The 15819-nt window shown below is 46.9% G+C and overlaps 1 protein-coding gene across 1 annotated transcript in view; it reads right to left on the reverse strand.

The window, feature by feature from the left end:
* Positions 1-1584: 1584 nt before the first annotated feature.
* The window catches only part of VWCE (von Willebrand factor C and EGF domains), an 83406-nt gene continuing 69171 nt past the window's right edge, over positions 1585-15819 (reverse strand). Inside the window, exons 17-20 of the mRNA XM_015423047.1 lie at positions 7844-7934; positions 4161-4243; positions 3693-3798; positions 1585-2363 (exon numbers count right to left, since the gene is read on the reverse strand). Coding sequence (XP_015278533.1) covers positions 1621-2363; positions 3693-3798; positions 4161-4243; positions 7844-7934 — 1023 coding nt within the window. The 3' untranslated portion in view covers positions 1585-1620. The remainder of the gene's footprint in view (positions 2364-3692; positions 3799-4160; positions 4244-7843; positions 7935-15819) is intronic.

Here is a 15819-nt window from a genome sequence, read left to right on the forward strand (position 1 = left end):
ATCATGTCGGGGATGCCCCGCCCGCTCCAGGAACGCCCCCCAAAGTCCCCCGCTGGGGGCTAAAATGGACTTGTCAACCCTACCGGTAGGCCTTCCTGGGTCCAACCCTGCACGGACACCCCGAAGCCTGTTCTGTGGAATGCAGAGCCTCTGTTGGACATGCCCTCATTTACCTTATGGAAGGCCATGTTAATTTATTGGCCTATTATGATAATTTTATGCTGTCTTTTAACTATTTTAACGTTGTAAATCAACCAGAGCCTGCTTGCAGGGTGGGCGATTCATAAATTTAATAAAATAAAATAAAAGAGAAACTACATAGAGAAAAGCCTCTCTATATCTGGACAGTGAAAGCCAGATGTGTGCCGGATATACTTCAAACCACTTTCCATGCTGCAATCTGTGGATATGCCCAAGTGCCAAGTTGATACTGTACATGTAAACCAATCTCAAACCTAATAACTGCCATAATTTATACCCAAACAACTATGGGAGCTGCCATTTCATGAAGGAGTCAGAAAGAATCAACAAAGAACTCTTGACACCATCACAAAACTGTGGTGGTGAGGGTTCTTTGCAGGAAGCTATGGCAGTTTGTGTGATTTCAAATGTCTGATGTAGATGTCCCCCACCTCTCTGAGGTAGTTTTTTTAAAAAGCCTCTCCTGCCACTGGCTTGAGGAGTGGGCTAGATATACCCTACAATCCTAAAAGTCCAAGGACCACAAAAGACCAAATTTGGGGGTGGGGGGGGGCAATGGTAGCTGGCATCCCACATCTAAGATTTCTGCATGAATTTCAGTTAAGATTTTTAAACATCAAAATACACATCTCCCTATAACCTAGAGTAAACGTTTAAATTCAGATAGCACAAACTGTATATTTCATATGAATCTAGCTTCACAATACTATGATCTTTTGAACTTTAGAACTCCATACGTCCTAGTAGATCTGTTACCAAAGCAAGAAAGGAATCAAAGGAATGCTTTAGTATTAGATTCACACATGCCAGCAAGTCTACATAGTGACAATAGGTATGGTTATGTTCAAAACAATTTAGTCAGAGAGTAAGCTTTTGGCTGCAATGAAACTGGCCAGTTTCATTTCAAACCTTTCAGCACTGAAGTTTGCATATATGTCTGCAAGCAGCAACAGGATATCTGTGCTAGACTGGGCGGTGAAGAGATTTACTACTTGGAGAGCTGCACAGGAATAAGTTCCCCTGCTGGCAGAACACCAATTCCACCATGTTGAGAAAAAGAGATACAATTAGAAGATGGTACTATCCAATATATCCTTCAAACACCTGCATTCCCAAAAAGGCAGAAGGAACTTCTGGAATCTATACATTGTGATATGGCAAAGAAAAGACACTCCACTGTATTCTATAGTCAGGAAGATATTTGTTAGGTAGGTAGATTGGGCCTCATCTCCTTAACATTAGGCTAAGGCTCAAATAATGCCTACACTAAAAAGACCTGCTCTTCAAGAAGGCAGAGTGCTGCCAGGGATAAGTAGTGGCAGGACAGCTCATACCATTAGTGGCAAACCCTATCTGTAGATGTCCTTTGTTGACGAGGCTGATGTGGTTAGATTTCTCCCATTCAAAATAGATCCTCCTTTATGGATCTGTGCCATTGATGCTATTTTCATCAGCAGGGGACAATGTAGGGCTGCTCTCCACAGTTTGCTGGCCTACAGGTAAATTAGTTGTGGGAGACGGGCTTCTAGGAAGTTCTTGAGAAGGAGAGTCCGGAGTGGGGCTTGCTAACCGTGGAAGTGGCACAGGAAAGTTGGGGGCATATGAAGGACCAACAGGGCCACTTATGGGATCTGTGTGGTTAGCTACACTAGATGAAGTGGGAGTATAAACAGCAGTGGAGAGCACAGATATTCCAGATGTCCTTGTAATGAAAGAAGGCTGATGACGATGAGCTGAAGGGGAACCAAAAGTGCTTGGTCTGGTGGGATGAGACCTGACACCTGCTGCTCTATTTAGAAGTGGCAGAGTGCCTCCCGACCTCATCCGAGGGGTTGCAGGATAGCCTAGCCAAGGAGGAGGTCTAACACTTGGTGGTCTGTTGAGTTTCAGCCTGGAGAGATCCTCTGGTCTGTTTTGATGAAGCCCAACATTTCCTGGTGTAGCTGAGGTCACATACCGAGTCTCCCAAGGAGGTGCAGTGCTTGATGCAAGACGCACCCCTGGAGTGAGTGTGGCAGGTACAGAGGTGTTGTTGCAGAGACTGCAGTTGTCTTCAGGTATCAAGGCCATGGAATGTCTCTGAATGGATTGCAAGGCTGTCTCTGTCTCTCCAACCTCTGTGTGAGAGGTGGCTAGTCTATTCTCCAATGAGGCCAGGGCATCTGGTGTGAAGAAATCACATACTAGATTTAGCATTCATTATTTCTGAATGCCCTCTGTTTTCTACCTGCATTATAAACTATGTAAACCCTGGCCAGAAGACACACACACACACACACACACACACAACTTCTCTTGGGTGCATCTCATAGGGAGAACCAAAGACCAACAAATACAACAGGAACATACACGCACAGTGAACTACGAGAAGCAATTTCTGAGGCTTCCTAACTCTGAAAGGGTCTGAGTACAGCATAATAATCTGCTGTTATAACACACATTGTGGCTTTAAGCTAACCCGCGTGTTCAGATATGTCTGTGCTGGGGGGGGGGGAATTAAAATGTAATAATATAAGACCAACCAGTCAGACCATATTGATGACTCACAGCACAATCCCAGAGTCACACACTTTTAAATCCATTGAAATTAATTGGCTTAGAAAGTAGTGACTCTGCTCAGGGCTGCAGTGTCAAACCGCCGGGTGTGGCCTTCACTTGGCAATTGACTCCTCAGCATTTCCCACCAAGCATCTACATTTCCCTTCGTATCCCCACTTCTGTTCACACATTACAAAGTCCTAACATCCCCCAGGTGTCCATCCCAGGTCACAGTGGCAGAGGTTAGTCTGAGAGTGTGGTTGTTTCCCTCCCTTCTGTTTTCCCAACCTGAAAAGGCCCCAGTGAACAGCCACAAAGAGTGGCTCCCCAGGGCCATTTTAGGTGATGGGAAGGCCTGAGCCTCCTCTCCACGCATTCGGTGATCCTAATCCAGACTGGGACCGTGCATGTGTGGGAATTACGTTCCAAGGACTGAATTCCCTGAGCACATCAGGTCAACTGGACTGGGTAGTCACAGGGACCTTGTAACGTGTCGTTAGGGCCTCAGTGTCTGTCCCCCAGCAACATGGACAAATAATTCCAAATTCCATGACAGACAAGTTAATGCCGCTTCCACTGTCACACCTATGCGCCCAGGAAAATGTTTAAAGTTCCCATAACATGTCAAACATCCTTAGGAGAACCTGCAGATCCATTTACGTAATGGCAACACTTTCCAATAAGGCAAGGGGTCTTCTGCTGATTTTTTTGCATCAATGTAAAACAGAAATCAAGTGGCAACTTTAAGACTAACCAAGTTTATTGCAAGCATTAGCTTTTATGAGTAAGACCTCCCATCAGCAAAAGGCTCAGAGGAAAGCACAGCAGTTAGCAGAAGAGATGCATTTTCTGTTTCCAAAATACTGAGTTCCTTGCTGTGAGATTGCATGGTTCTGAATTTACAGAGAGAGGCTCCAAGGAAATCTCAAGTAACATATAAAGAATAGGTTTACCTGTCACCTCGTTACCTTGGCAGTCTGGGCAGCAATGCACAGGAGGGGCAAAGGGCTCTGCACAGGAGCTTGGACAGGGCCTCTTTTCACAGCTCACCTCTCCAAGCTGAGGAGACAGCAAGAAACAGACGAAGTTGCATTGTCCTCTGGAGAATTAGCACTGACATGTACATAATTTTCTTGGAAGCCCATCACTCAAGGAGAGGATGGGTGGTACAGGCAAAGGACACTCATTATTGTCAAGGGAGATCTCAAATCAAGGGGCACCGATAAAACTTATTCTAGGCATGCTAATAATAACAGGTCCATAAGAGTGTATGAGGGGCAGGATGGCGCACCACAGCCACCCAAGTCTGGGTGTCAGAAAGTGGCTCCTTGGAGCAACACCAATTGCTGAACACCCCAGTCATTCCCCCCCACCCAACCCCTCAAGTCTCAACCACTCTGCAGGATGCCTAAACTGCTCACCTGGCAGGTGCAATGAATACAGGGTTCACCCTCTGGTACAAAGGTGTGTCCATTCACCACCTTCCTTCCTTTGTAATTGCAATCTGCAAAAGCAGGACAGTGCAAGTGATCCACTTTTAACAGAAGTCCCTCTAGAGCAGGGGTGGCCAACCTGTGGCTCGGGAGCCGCATGCAGTTCTTTCACACATATTCTGGAGCTCCCAGCAGGGCAGATGGGGAAGCGAAAGGGAGGCAGGCCTCCCCATTCGGTCTTCCCTTCCCCAGCCAGTGTTCCCCTCCCGGGGTAGGCTTGAGGTGGGGGGAGCAGAGAAAGAGAGCAACTTTAACTTTAAATGCATTCTTAAAGACCTCCTCCCCCACTGGCCGGCTTGGAGAAGGCATTTGCCTTTTTAAATCCCTTCTCCAAGCCAAGCCAGCTGGAGGGGGGGGCATAGGGGTCTTGGAAGATGCATTTAAAGTGGCTTTCTTTCCACCCTCCCCCCCATCTATTTGCTTTCTTTCCACTTTCTTTCCTCCTCTCTCTTTCTCCCCTCCCTCCCCATCTAAAGTTAAATATCATCATCAATATCTGTTTTTACTCCTTTTAAATTTTTTTGGCAGTCTCATTTAATGCTAATAAAAAGCAAATTTGCATATTTCCCAGTAAAAACGTGTGGGTTATATTTGTTCATGTCTTGTGGCTCTCAAACATCTGATGTTTATTCTTTGTGGCTCTTACGTTAAGCACGTTTGGCCACCCCTGCCATAGAGAGAAAAACGGCCAGACAGATCAGAACGACAAGCTGCGACTCAGAGACTTGGGCCCTTTCGGCACTGGCCGCTTGCTCCAGAGAATCTGAGGAGTCAAGCCTTAAGGGTTGACTTAGCAGTCGCATGCATTCCCTCTGCATTGTTTCCCCCCCTCCAGTTAATTCATTTGTGTATTCTGTATGCATTCTGCATCTACAAGCAAAACCCGATTTTTTTGAACTAACTGGTTTGCTTTGCCAAAGATGAAGAGAAAGGCAAACATCTTTCAAAACTTTTAACTGCAGACCCAAACCCCTCCCTCCCTCCCTCTGTGATTCTGCAAAAAGAAAGGGAAGGGAGGGGGAAATCCAGGCCCACACACGCAAGACTGAGACATTTGAGAGCAGGGAATCCCCTAGTTCTTTACATTTACTGATTCCTTCTTATGCTCCCTCTGGCTTTTTAAAAGTTTGCTGTAGCGGGAGGACAGATCCTCTTTTGTCTTTGGAGAAGGAGGGAAAGAAAACAGAATGGGGAGGGAACGTCAACCTAAAGAGAGAGAGAGGGGGACATGGGGGAGGGCAGTGGGCAGCACTTAAATACCCACAGAAACAATTCTACTTTAGAAAGGATTAGCGATTCAAAAGTGGATGAGAACAAAAACTGCAGCAAAAGGAGTTTTGGTAACTGCGGAGCAACAGTGTGCTGGAAATGGTCTGAATGCAGATTCCTGTAAAACAAATGCAGAAACAAGAAAAATCCCCAACACAAACTGGAAGTGAGAGAGGGAGGGAATGCAGAATGGAAGAATACAATGCGCTCAGAAAAGGCAAAATACAGGTGCAGAGAGGGCCTGAATGGTGCATAACTGTCTCATACCAGTTAGCTTAAGCCAGATGTAAGGCCACCTTGTGTCATAAATCTGACTACAGGAGATTCATACCATGACCACCACAAGTTGGAATTCTAAGTTTTGGTCTTATCTAAAGAAGGCAGCACTGACAACACACAGGACTACTGCTATGCATAGCATGCAGATGTGTGTGTGTGTAAATGATGTCAACACTATAAACTAAATAAGATTAATTGGACTATTTATGCTATGCAAAATGGAAAGTACTTGGAGAGAGAGCAAAATTACAAGTGCATATGACAATGGCAGCCAGTGTTGGACTCAGCACTAAACTAGGCATGACAGGAGGAGATCTCCAGGTGGTTCTCCCTAGTGTTTTTAAAAATGTTAGCAGCTGCTGAGTGTGTGGAGAGACCCCCCCCCCATGCTATTTCACACACACACACAACTTGCCTCACAGGACAAATAGCAGCTCCAGTGCCTGATCTACGTTGGGCAAATGGCACGTCAGGAAAAGCTTCTGCAGTCTGGAACTGAGTCCCCTCCTCTAACAGCAGCTATTAGCACCATTTAAAAGGCAAGGAACCTGTTTCCAGATCACCCTGTTGTCATATCTCGTTTGGGAGTTGCAGGTGCGTATTTGACTTTGGAACCTCGGCATAGCCTCCTTCATACATCTGTTGTAAGGATAGATACATGCAACGCATACCATGTATGTTGCTTATACCTCCTTAAAGGAAGGATGGGATACAACCATTATAGAACATTTGCAGGCACTTCCAGTAAATAAAGGCCAGCATATATATATAAACATTGACTACCTTGGGGTTTTCATATGTTTGTGAGAGCCTTTGTATTAGGTACATGATAATCTAACACACACTCCCCTGCACTAGGCAGGATAAATGTGTAATACTCCCCCTTCCAAGGGGGGTGGGGAAGTACCTTTCCTGTGGCACTTGACGGTTTGTATATGGTTTCTCCTCCAAGTACTATTAGTTGTATCCTCATTCCTAATTCATAAATTCTCATGGATAACAAAGCCCAACACACCCAGTGATGTAGAATTGTCTACTCTACCCGCCCCACCCCAACCACACACCCTTTTAAAAATTAGCTATACCTTGTGCAGTCCTTTTCTAGGGTGCTGGAGAAAACATCTCCAAATATAAACACCACCTCCCTCTTGCAAAGAGATGATAACCCTGCAGCAAGACTACCTCGTTCTCTCCTGTTCTACTGTATTACTGGCCAATTTGGTGCAGTGGTTAGGGGCACGGACTCTAATCTGGGAGAACCGGGTTTGATTCCCCACTCTTCCACATGCAGCTGCTGGTGTAACCCTGGGGCAGTTACAAGTTCTTTCAGAGCTGTTCTCTCATGAGCAGTTCTCAGTCAGAATTCTCTCAACCTCACCTACTTCACTGTTGTGGGGAGGGGAGGGGAAGGGAAAGGAGCTTGTACGCCACTTGAGACTCCTTTGGGGAGTGAAGGGCCGGAGGGTAGAAATCCAATCTCCTCCTCCTCCTCCTCCATCACATAGTATATTTTAAGAAAACTGATTATCATCTGAGAGCCAGTGTGGTATAGTGTCTGACTAGAATTTGGGAGACCCAGGTTCGAATCCCCACTCTGCCATGGAAGCTTGCTGGGTGACCTTGGGCCAGTCACACACGCTCATCTAAACCTACCACGCAAGGCGACTGTTGTAAGGATAAAATGGAGGGGGAAGAACGAAGTATGCTGCTTTGGGGGGAAAGTGGGGTTTGAGAGCCAGTTTGGTGTGGTGGTTAAGTGCGCGGACTCTAATCTGGGAGAACCGAGTTTGATTCCCCACTCCTCCACTTACACCTGCTGATGTGACCTTGGGTCAGTCACAAGCTCTGGCACAGCTGTCCTTGAAAAAGAGCCGTTTGCGTCAGAGCTCTCTCAGCCCCACCCACCTCACAGGGTGTCTGTTGCGGGGAGGGGAAGGGAAAGGAGTTTGTAAGCCGCTCTGAGACTCCAAGTGAAGGGCGGGGTATAAATCCAATCTCTTCTCTTCTTCTTCTTCTTCTTAATATCTCAATAGATAAAAAGACACTAAAGTTTTGATACTTACCATAACAAATGGGACAGCACTCCCCTTCAGGGTGGAAAGGGTATGTACAGGAGGCAATACAGTCCACGGGAGAACAGGCCACAGAGCCCAGCTGCAAAGCAATCACAACACAAAAGGGGACACCAAGATCTTCCACAAATGGCAGGCAGGCAGCAGCTTCAAAACTCCGACCTTGCATGAGTGGTGTAACGCTTCAGGCTCTTCCACAGTCCCATTTTTCGTGTGTGTGTGTGTGTTTCCCATGTGTTCTGGTGCCCATGGGGAAACCTGGATGTGATGTTACATTGCTCTAGGAAGTGCGGGTGACTCCATTATTCCTAGATTCTTAGAGTAATACGATCTCCAGTTTTCCCTTGAAGTGACATGACCTGTGATCAGTAACACTTTTTTCCCTCCTGCCACCCTAGGAGCAACAGCAGGAAGCCCAGATTGCTGACAGGAGGCTGCATCCTGGCAACTCTAGTAGGGTGCTATGTGAGAATGGCCACTGGGCACTGACCATGAAGGGCCCTTCTCCTCTGAGGCTAGGAGGACATCTCCGTGGGTTATTCCCATCGTTCCTTTAGGGAGGCAGGAAATACTTTTTTCTCCTTCCTCTTGGCGCCTTGGGAACAGCCCTTCCCCTCAGTTCTGGGACTCCACAAGCAGTGAGTACTCACTAAAAGTATCTCCCCTGCGCCAAGCACTTCAACTTCAAACAAGTGTAACAGGAACTTCAACAATGCTAAGAAGAAAATGGAGGGGAAGAAGAGAACAGCACAGTGAAGTGAAAGTACAGATAGATGATGATTAGAGTGGGAGGGCCAAGATGTCCTCCTGACCTCAGAGGAGAAGGACCCTTCACGGTAAGTGCCAATGGCCGTTCTCCCTCTGAGGTGGAGGACATCTCCATGGGACCTCCCAAAGCAGTGTCCCTCAGGTGGGTGGGTCATCATCGTCAGCCAAAGTGACAATGTGCTGAAGAACTCTTCTTCCAAATGCAGCATTGCCTGAGGCAATCGTGTTTAACGTGTAGTGACAAATGAACGTAGAAATGGACGTCCAAGTGGCTGCCTTGCAAACCTCATCGACTGATGCCCAGTTAACGAATGCTGCATTGGTTGAGGCACTTCTCAGAGAATGCACTGTGATCCCCTTCGGAATCTCCATCCCTGAGTCTTTGTAGGCCTCCATAATGGAGCACTGATGTTTTATTGATTGTATTGTATTCTATTATTGCACTTTTTATACTGTTTTTACTGTTTTAACCTGGCATTTATGCCCTTGTTAGCCGCCCTGAGCCTTCGGGGAGGGCGGGCTACAAATCCAAAAATAAATAAAATAAATAAGTAATGCAAGACCTAAGAACGGAGCTGATGGACGCCTTAGACATCCTGTCCCCCGCCCTCAGAAAGGAGATGTTGATGAACATACAGTCCATCTTTCTGATTGGCTCAGTCCTGACAATATAGCTCTTCAGTGCACGTCTGACATCCAACGTGTGCCACAAGAGCTCTTTAGGATGCTGAGAATCGGGGCAGAACGTCAGTAAATAAATCTCCTGAGCACAATGAAAGGTAGATGATACCTTTGGCTGAAACATGGGATCAGTCCTGAGAACCACTTTGTCTTTGTGGGAAATGCAAAGCGGCCATCTCCTTCAGGTCTGAGAACCAAGGAGGGGCGACCAGGATCACCTCTGCTCTCTCTTCCCTAATCTTCCGAATGGTCCTTGGGATCAGCGGGAATGTGAAGAGAAGACCGTGAAGCCAAGGAGCAGTTAGGGCATCTGTTGCCTCCGCTGCTGAATGGAAGTATCTCATGAAAAAAACGTGGTAGTTGGTGATTCCTGGGAGATGCAAAGAGGTCCACCAAAGGCTGACCTAGCTGTGTCGTGATGAATTTGAATAGATCCAAGTGTAGAGACCATTCCCCCTTGCGGATGGTCTCCCTGCTGAGCCAGTCGGTCTGAACATTGGTGATTCCCTTGACGTGTTCCGCCATATTGAGGCTAAGTTCTTTTCGGCCCAAGTGAATATCTTGATGTAGTTGAGATGATTGTGACCCCCCCCCCAATTGTTGAGGTATGCCTTGGCTGAGACATTGTCCATTCGGACTAAGATATGCTGATTTTGAATCCTGGAGCTGAATTGACACAGGGCATAACAAATTGTTCTGAGCTCCAAGAGGTTGATTGGAAGGTGTTGTTCTTCCCCAGTCCACTGGCCCTAGATGAGGGCTCCTTTAAGGATGAGTGTGTAACAGACCTTGCCTTGACTCAGGTTCTTCAGTTTCATCCACCACCGTAAGCTGGACTTGACCAGGGCAGGAACATGCAGGCTGGTTTTCCTGCATTCCATGATGTGTCATTGATATGGCCTGAGAAAACGCTGTAGAGGTCTGGAGCAATGTTCCCTCTAAGCTGAGTTAGTGTGAGCTAGCTCACACTAACTCAGCTTAGAGGGAACACTGGTCTGGAGTGAAGACGAGCCCATTGAGTCATGTCTATGCATGATATCATGAGGCCCAGGAGCTTGGCCTGTGACATCAAGGTAGAAAATGGACTCTGTACCACTATAGATGCCATGTCTCGGATTTCGATTGTCTTGGCTGACGGTAGAAAAAGTGTGTTTCGTGTCTGACAGCTCCTAGATGCTCGAGCTCCTGAGACAGCCAAAGAGCACTCTTGGCCAAGTTCACAATGAATCTGTGCTCCTGTAGATATTGTAGTGTCTGCTCGGTGTCCCAGATGGCTGAAGCTCTGTCGTTGCCCCTCACAAGCAGATCATCTAGATATGGATGTACGTGGATCCCCTGTCTTCTGAGGTGCACCACCAGGTTGATGATCAGTTTAGAGAACAGTCTGGGTGCTGTAGAAAGACCAAACAGCAATGCTCGGTATTGAAAATGACTGCCTGCCTGCACAAAAATGTAGGAACCTCTTGTGTGTTGGATGAATCAGCACATGGAGGTAGGCCTCCGTGAGATCTATTGACGTAAGGAAATCGCCTGGTGACAGAGTCTCCGTTATTGATCACAGTGTCTCCATGCGGAAGTGACGCCGTTTGATGAACTTGTTTTTTTTTTTTAAAAAAGTTTTATTTATGTATTTTCTATTACAAAAAACAAACAAAAAAGAAGTTCAATTTTTACATAACAATCTTTTGAGTGTACTTTATACATTTTTTTCCATCCATTTATCTACCTTATTCCACCTTTTCTTAAAAACTTTGTCATCTCTCCCTACTAATATTTGATTTAATTTGTCCGCTTCGGCTATTTCCAGGATTTTCTCGACTATCTCATCTTTTCTGAGTAATGTATCAGTTTTCCAATTCTTGGCTACAAGGATTCTGCTTACTGTAAGAATATATAAAATAACACAGTGATCGTCCTTGCTCAATCTATCTGGTATCATGTTCAAAAGAAACGTTTCGGGACGGTTTTGCAATTCTATGTCTGTTAACTCTTTTATCAGGTTTTTAACCATTTTCCAAAAGCTACATATTTTTTCACATCTCCACCAAGTATGGTAATAAGTACCTATGTTATTTTTACATCTCCAGCAACTATCTGAGACATTCTTATAACATTTGGAGAGTTTATCTGGGGTCCAGTGCCACCTGTAGAACATCTTAAATATATTCTCTTTATATGTCGTGGCTTTTACAATTTTCAAAGATTTCCACATTTTTTCCCATTCTTCTGAATGTATTATGTGGCCAATATTTTGTTCCCAGGTTTTCATGCTGGGTTTAACTGCTATCTCTTTCATACTGTCATTCAATAGGAAATTGTATAGTTTTTGGATTTGTTTATCTGCAGATGATAACCAGATCTTATCCAATTCAGACTTTGATTTTGCGAAATTCATTTTTTTGACCTTATCGAATCTTGAGTGCAATACTGTCTTTTCCCAGCTAGTAAGGTTCAAATTCAATTCTTGTAAAGACTCAAATGTTTTCAAATTTTTTTCTTTGGTTAACAATGTTTCATATGTTGCTCTTTTTTCATTTGTTAACAACGCTGGCAGTATGAAGGCTTCTAATGGCGATACCCAGAGTGGTATTTCATTGTAGATCGTTTGATGAACTTGTTGAGGAACTTGAGGTCTAAAATGGCCCTCCAATCGCCATTTTTCTTGGGAACCAGGAACAGAATTGAGTAAACCCCACGTTCCCGTTCTGGTGGGGGCACTGGTTCTATGGCTCTTATCTCCAAAAGGTGTTGTAGGGCTCTGTTGACCAAAGATCGCTTGGTAATTGATTTGCTGATAGGAGAGATCAGAAACCTTTCTAGTGGAGGGCAACAAAATTCTATGGTATAAGCCCTTAGACACAATCTCTTTCACCCAGGCGTCTGCCTGACAATGCATCCAGGCCTAGGAGAACTCCAGAAGGTGTGCCCCCACCGGAGGTGCGGTGTAGTCATGCCTGCTTGGGTTTGGCGTCCCGGTCCCCTTGGTCAGACTTGTTAAAGGAGGACTTGTTGAACTTGGAATTGAAGGAGCTCCTCTTCCCTGGGGGGTTTGGACAAGCTCCAGGTACTCCTTCTCTGGTCTTGATGGAAACGTGGCAGGGAATGCTGCGTGCAAAAGGAATGAGAACCCCACCTTTCTATGTGGGGAAGGTTCCTGGGCATGGCTTTCTTTTTGTCTTGTGTCTCCACTAGGATCCTATCCAGAGCCTCTCTGAAGAGCCGATCCCCCTGGAAAGGATACCCAGTGACTGTCAATTTGGACTGGAAGTCTGCTTGCCATGCCCTCAACCAGAGTACTCTTCTTGTCACTGCTGTTGAAGCCATAGCCCGAGAGGCAAAGGTCAAGATGTCCAGAGTAGCATCTGGAGAGAAGGATGCCCCTTTTAGGATGCGAGTGGCACCCTCCAACAGTCCTCTGTTGTTTTCAAGTAAGAGCTGAATCAACATGCATATCCACACAATGGATGCTCTGGAAGCGATTGATCCCGTGGCCACTGCCTTAACCATCATAGCAATGGCCTCATGGATCCTCTTTAGTGTAGTATCCGCCTTCTTGTCAATAGGATCTCGTATAGTGCCATTTCCATCTTCAGAAACAAGGCCTGTAAACTGGACCATCCACTGGTGGTATCTGCAATAACTCATTGGTGTAACTAGGCAATGACAAAGTTGGGGAGCTGTTTAGTTGTTGTAGGCCTGTCCCATGCCACCCTTAACTGGCATTCAAAATACTCAGGAAAGGGAAATACGTTTTCCACTAACTCCTCTGGTAGAAAAAAACCCCGTATTTCCTCTGGACCTGGATTTGAGCTTAGGTTTGGAGGGCCCTTGCTCGTTTGTTGGGGGAGCGTCTTAAATTTCTAGGGCATTGATAGCCTTGGTTAAAAATAGTCCTTGGCTTTAAAAAAACCTGCTGGACTGTTCTGGCATTCTTATTTCCTCCTCTGAGAGTAAGCCCCCCTCCTCTCTGTTATCTGTGAGGGATACTGAAGACTCTTCCTCTTCCCAATGCTCCCCCCTCGACCTTCTAATGGGTATAGGAGGAGCTTTCTGGGCTGCTTTGGTAGGCCAGGGGGTAGAAGATTGAGAAGCCTGGGCTGGAGAATTCCCTTGTCCCATGATCCCCGCCCTGGCGCAGAAGGAGGAAATCTCCTCTTGCGTGGCCTGATGAAAGGCTCGCATTAGGTCTGGTGTGTCGATTAGGGCCCCTGTATTGCATACATTACCCTCCATGCAAGTAAGGTCTGGCCTGGGAGGACGCAAATCGGAGGTCTTACTGGCCCCTTCTGCCCCCGATGTGATCAGCAGAGGGCTTGGATGGCTGCAAGAACTCAGCTCACCTCCCTCAAAATGGCCGCCACCGATCTTCACCTGCCCTGAATCGGTGGGCTCTGCTGCCTCCTGTGGCCAGCGGTGCTTCTGCGCACACTGCATCACTGCCGCCGCCACCTCTGCTGTGCTCGTCGGGGCGGCACAAACAAGCCCTGAAGGCAAGTAGGCCCCACAGCCGCGTTGCGCCCCAACCGCCACCGCAGTGAGCATTTCCTAGGGCTGCCAACCCCCCCGGTAGGGCGGAATTCCCCCGCCCCGGAGGCCCGTTACCCAACGCCGGGGAATCGGGGCCCGGGGGGAACTCCGCCCCGGCGTGCGCGTCACACAGAAGTGACGTCGCACGCTGGGGGCGGGGCCACACGCGCGCTTTGCACGCTCGCATCGTCGGACACCTCCCGGACCGGCAGGAAGCTCCCCCGCCGGTAAGTTTTAAAAATTTGGCAACCCTAGCATTTCCTCTTCCCCCAAAGAAAAGCCATCGGAGTGCTCTGCTGCCATCTCTCTCATGCGCAGAGCACTCGGGAGGAGATTACCTCTCAACGACGTCTTCTGGTTCCTCTGAGAGAAACAAGGAAGAAAGAAGAGGAAGTTCAGTAGAAGGGAAAAACAAGGGCAGAAACAGAGTAGTTAAATAGGAGAAAAAAATGGTGTAGGCTGAAGGAAAAAGGCAGAGCCTTGTCTCTAGCTGCTACTCCCTAAGAGGCAGGAACAGAACTGAGGGGAAGGGCTATTCCCAAGGCACCAAGAGAAAGGAGGAAAAAGTATTATCCATCCTGCCTCCCTAAAAGAACGGTGGGAATAACCCATGGAAATGTCCTCCACCTCAGAGGGGGAAGTAGGGATTTTTTGCCACCATCTCAGCATGTTATTTAAAACAATGTTTCCCAATTTTTCTACTAAAAGGCACTCAAAGGCAGCTTATAAATAAAAAGCCTAAAGTGAAACAAAAAAGTGAAGACTACAACACAAAAAGCTATACATAAAGCTATACACAAAATACATAAAGCAAGCCAGCAGCAGCCATACTACGATTCATCACAAAACAGCATTAAAAACAGGAATACAAGCAGTAAAAACAATAAATGCCAGCTATAAGCAGTGAAAGATCAGGAACAGCTGAATCAATCAATTCCGTACCAGGTGATTGGTTCTTTTCAACAGTCACAAAATGCCCTTGGAGGAGGGGGGGATCCTTACACATTACTAGAAAGTCAAAAGCTAAGGATACAAATGGGCCTCCTAGGTTGCCAGCCCCCAGGTTCAGGTGGCGGTTCCCCAACTTCTGGGGCCTTCAATCCACCCCCAGCCAACTGGCCAGTGGGGGAAAACTTGCCACCAAGTGCGACCACCTCCCTGGCCACCCCTCTCCCTCCCTCCTGATTTAAAGGGCTTCAGCTGATTGGTGGGGACCATGTGGCCCGCCAATCAGCTGGAGGGCCCTTTAAAGAGGGGGAGTTGCAGGCCATGCTTGGCTCACAAACAGACCCTTTAAAGGGTCTTTTTGAGAGCGGGGGGGGGGCACAACGCACAGGGCTCATCTCCCCCTTTAAAGGGTCTTTTCGTGAGCTGAGCATGCAGCCCGTGACTGACCCTCTCCCTCCCTCCTGCTAGATTTAAAGGGCCCTCCAGCTGGTCACTCTTGGTGGTAGGAGGGTAGGGTTTCCAGCTTCCAGATGGGACGTGGAGTTCTCCTGGAATTACAACTGATCTTCATGGATCAGTACTCTTGGAGGAAATGACAGCTTCAGAGGACAAATTTTAAGTGAAATCCCTCCCCCAAAATCTCCCCTCCACAAGCACTGCCCCTAATGTCCAGGAATTTCCTACACTGGAGTTGGGAACCAAACTCATAGGTCATGGACGTTTGCAGCCTGAAGGCTACAGCTGAGAGACCATTCGCCCACATGCCCATCAGTCTCTCATGTCTGTTAATGGGGGCATGTGGTTCAGGACAGCTGCAGCTGAGCACACGATGGCTCATGTGGGAGGGTACAGTCCCATAGGTACCACAGGAATCACTGTTTAGGGCTTTAAAGTCAACACCAGCACTCTGAATTGGGGCCAGAAACAGACTGTCCGATGATGCAGTGTGCATCACACTGCTGATATACTTATTTGTTTATTTTATTTAAAACATATCCATCCTGCCTTTCCACCAAAGTCCACACATTTAAACATTTCAAACA

Source organism: Gekko japonicus, unplaced genomic scaffold (genome assembly GCF_001447785.1).
Source record: "Gekko japonicus isolate JY-2015 unplaced genomic scaffold, Gekko_japonicus_V1.1 scaffold253, whole genome shotgun sequence".
In the NCBI taxonomy this organism is placed as follows: domain Eukaryota; kingdom Metazoa; phylum Chordata; class Lepidosauria; order Squamata; family Gekkonidae; genus Gekko; species Gekko japonicus.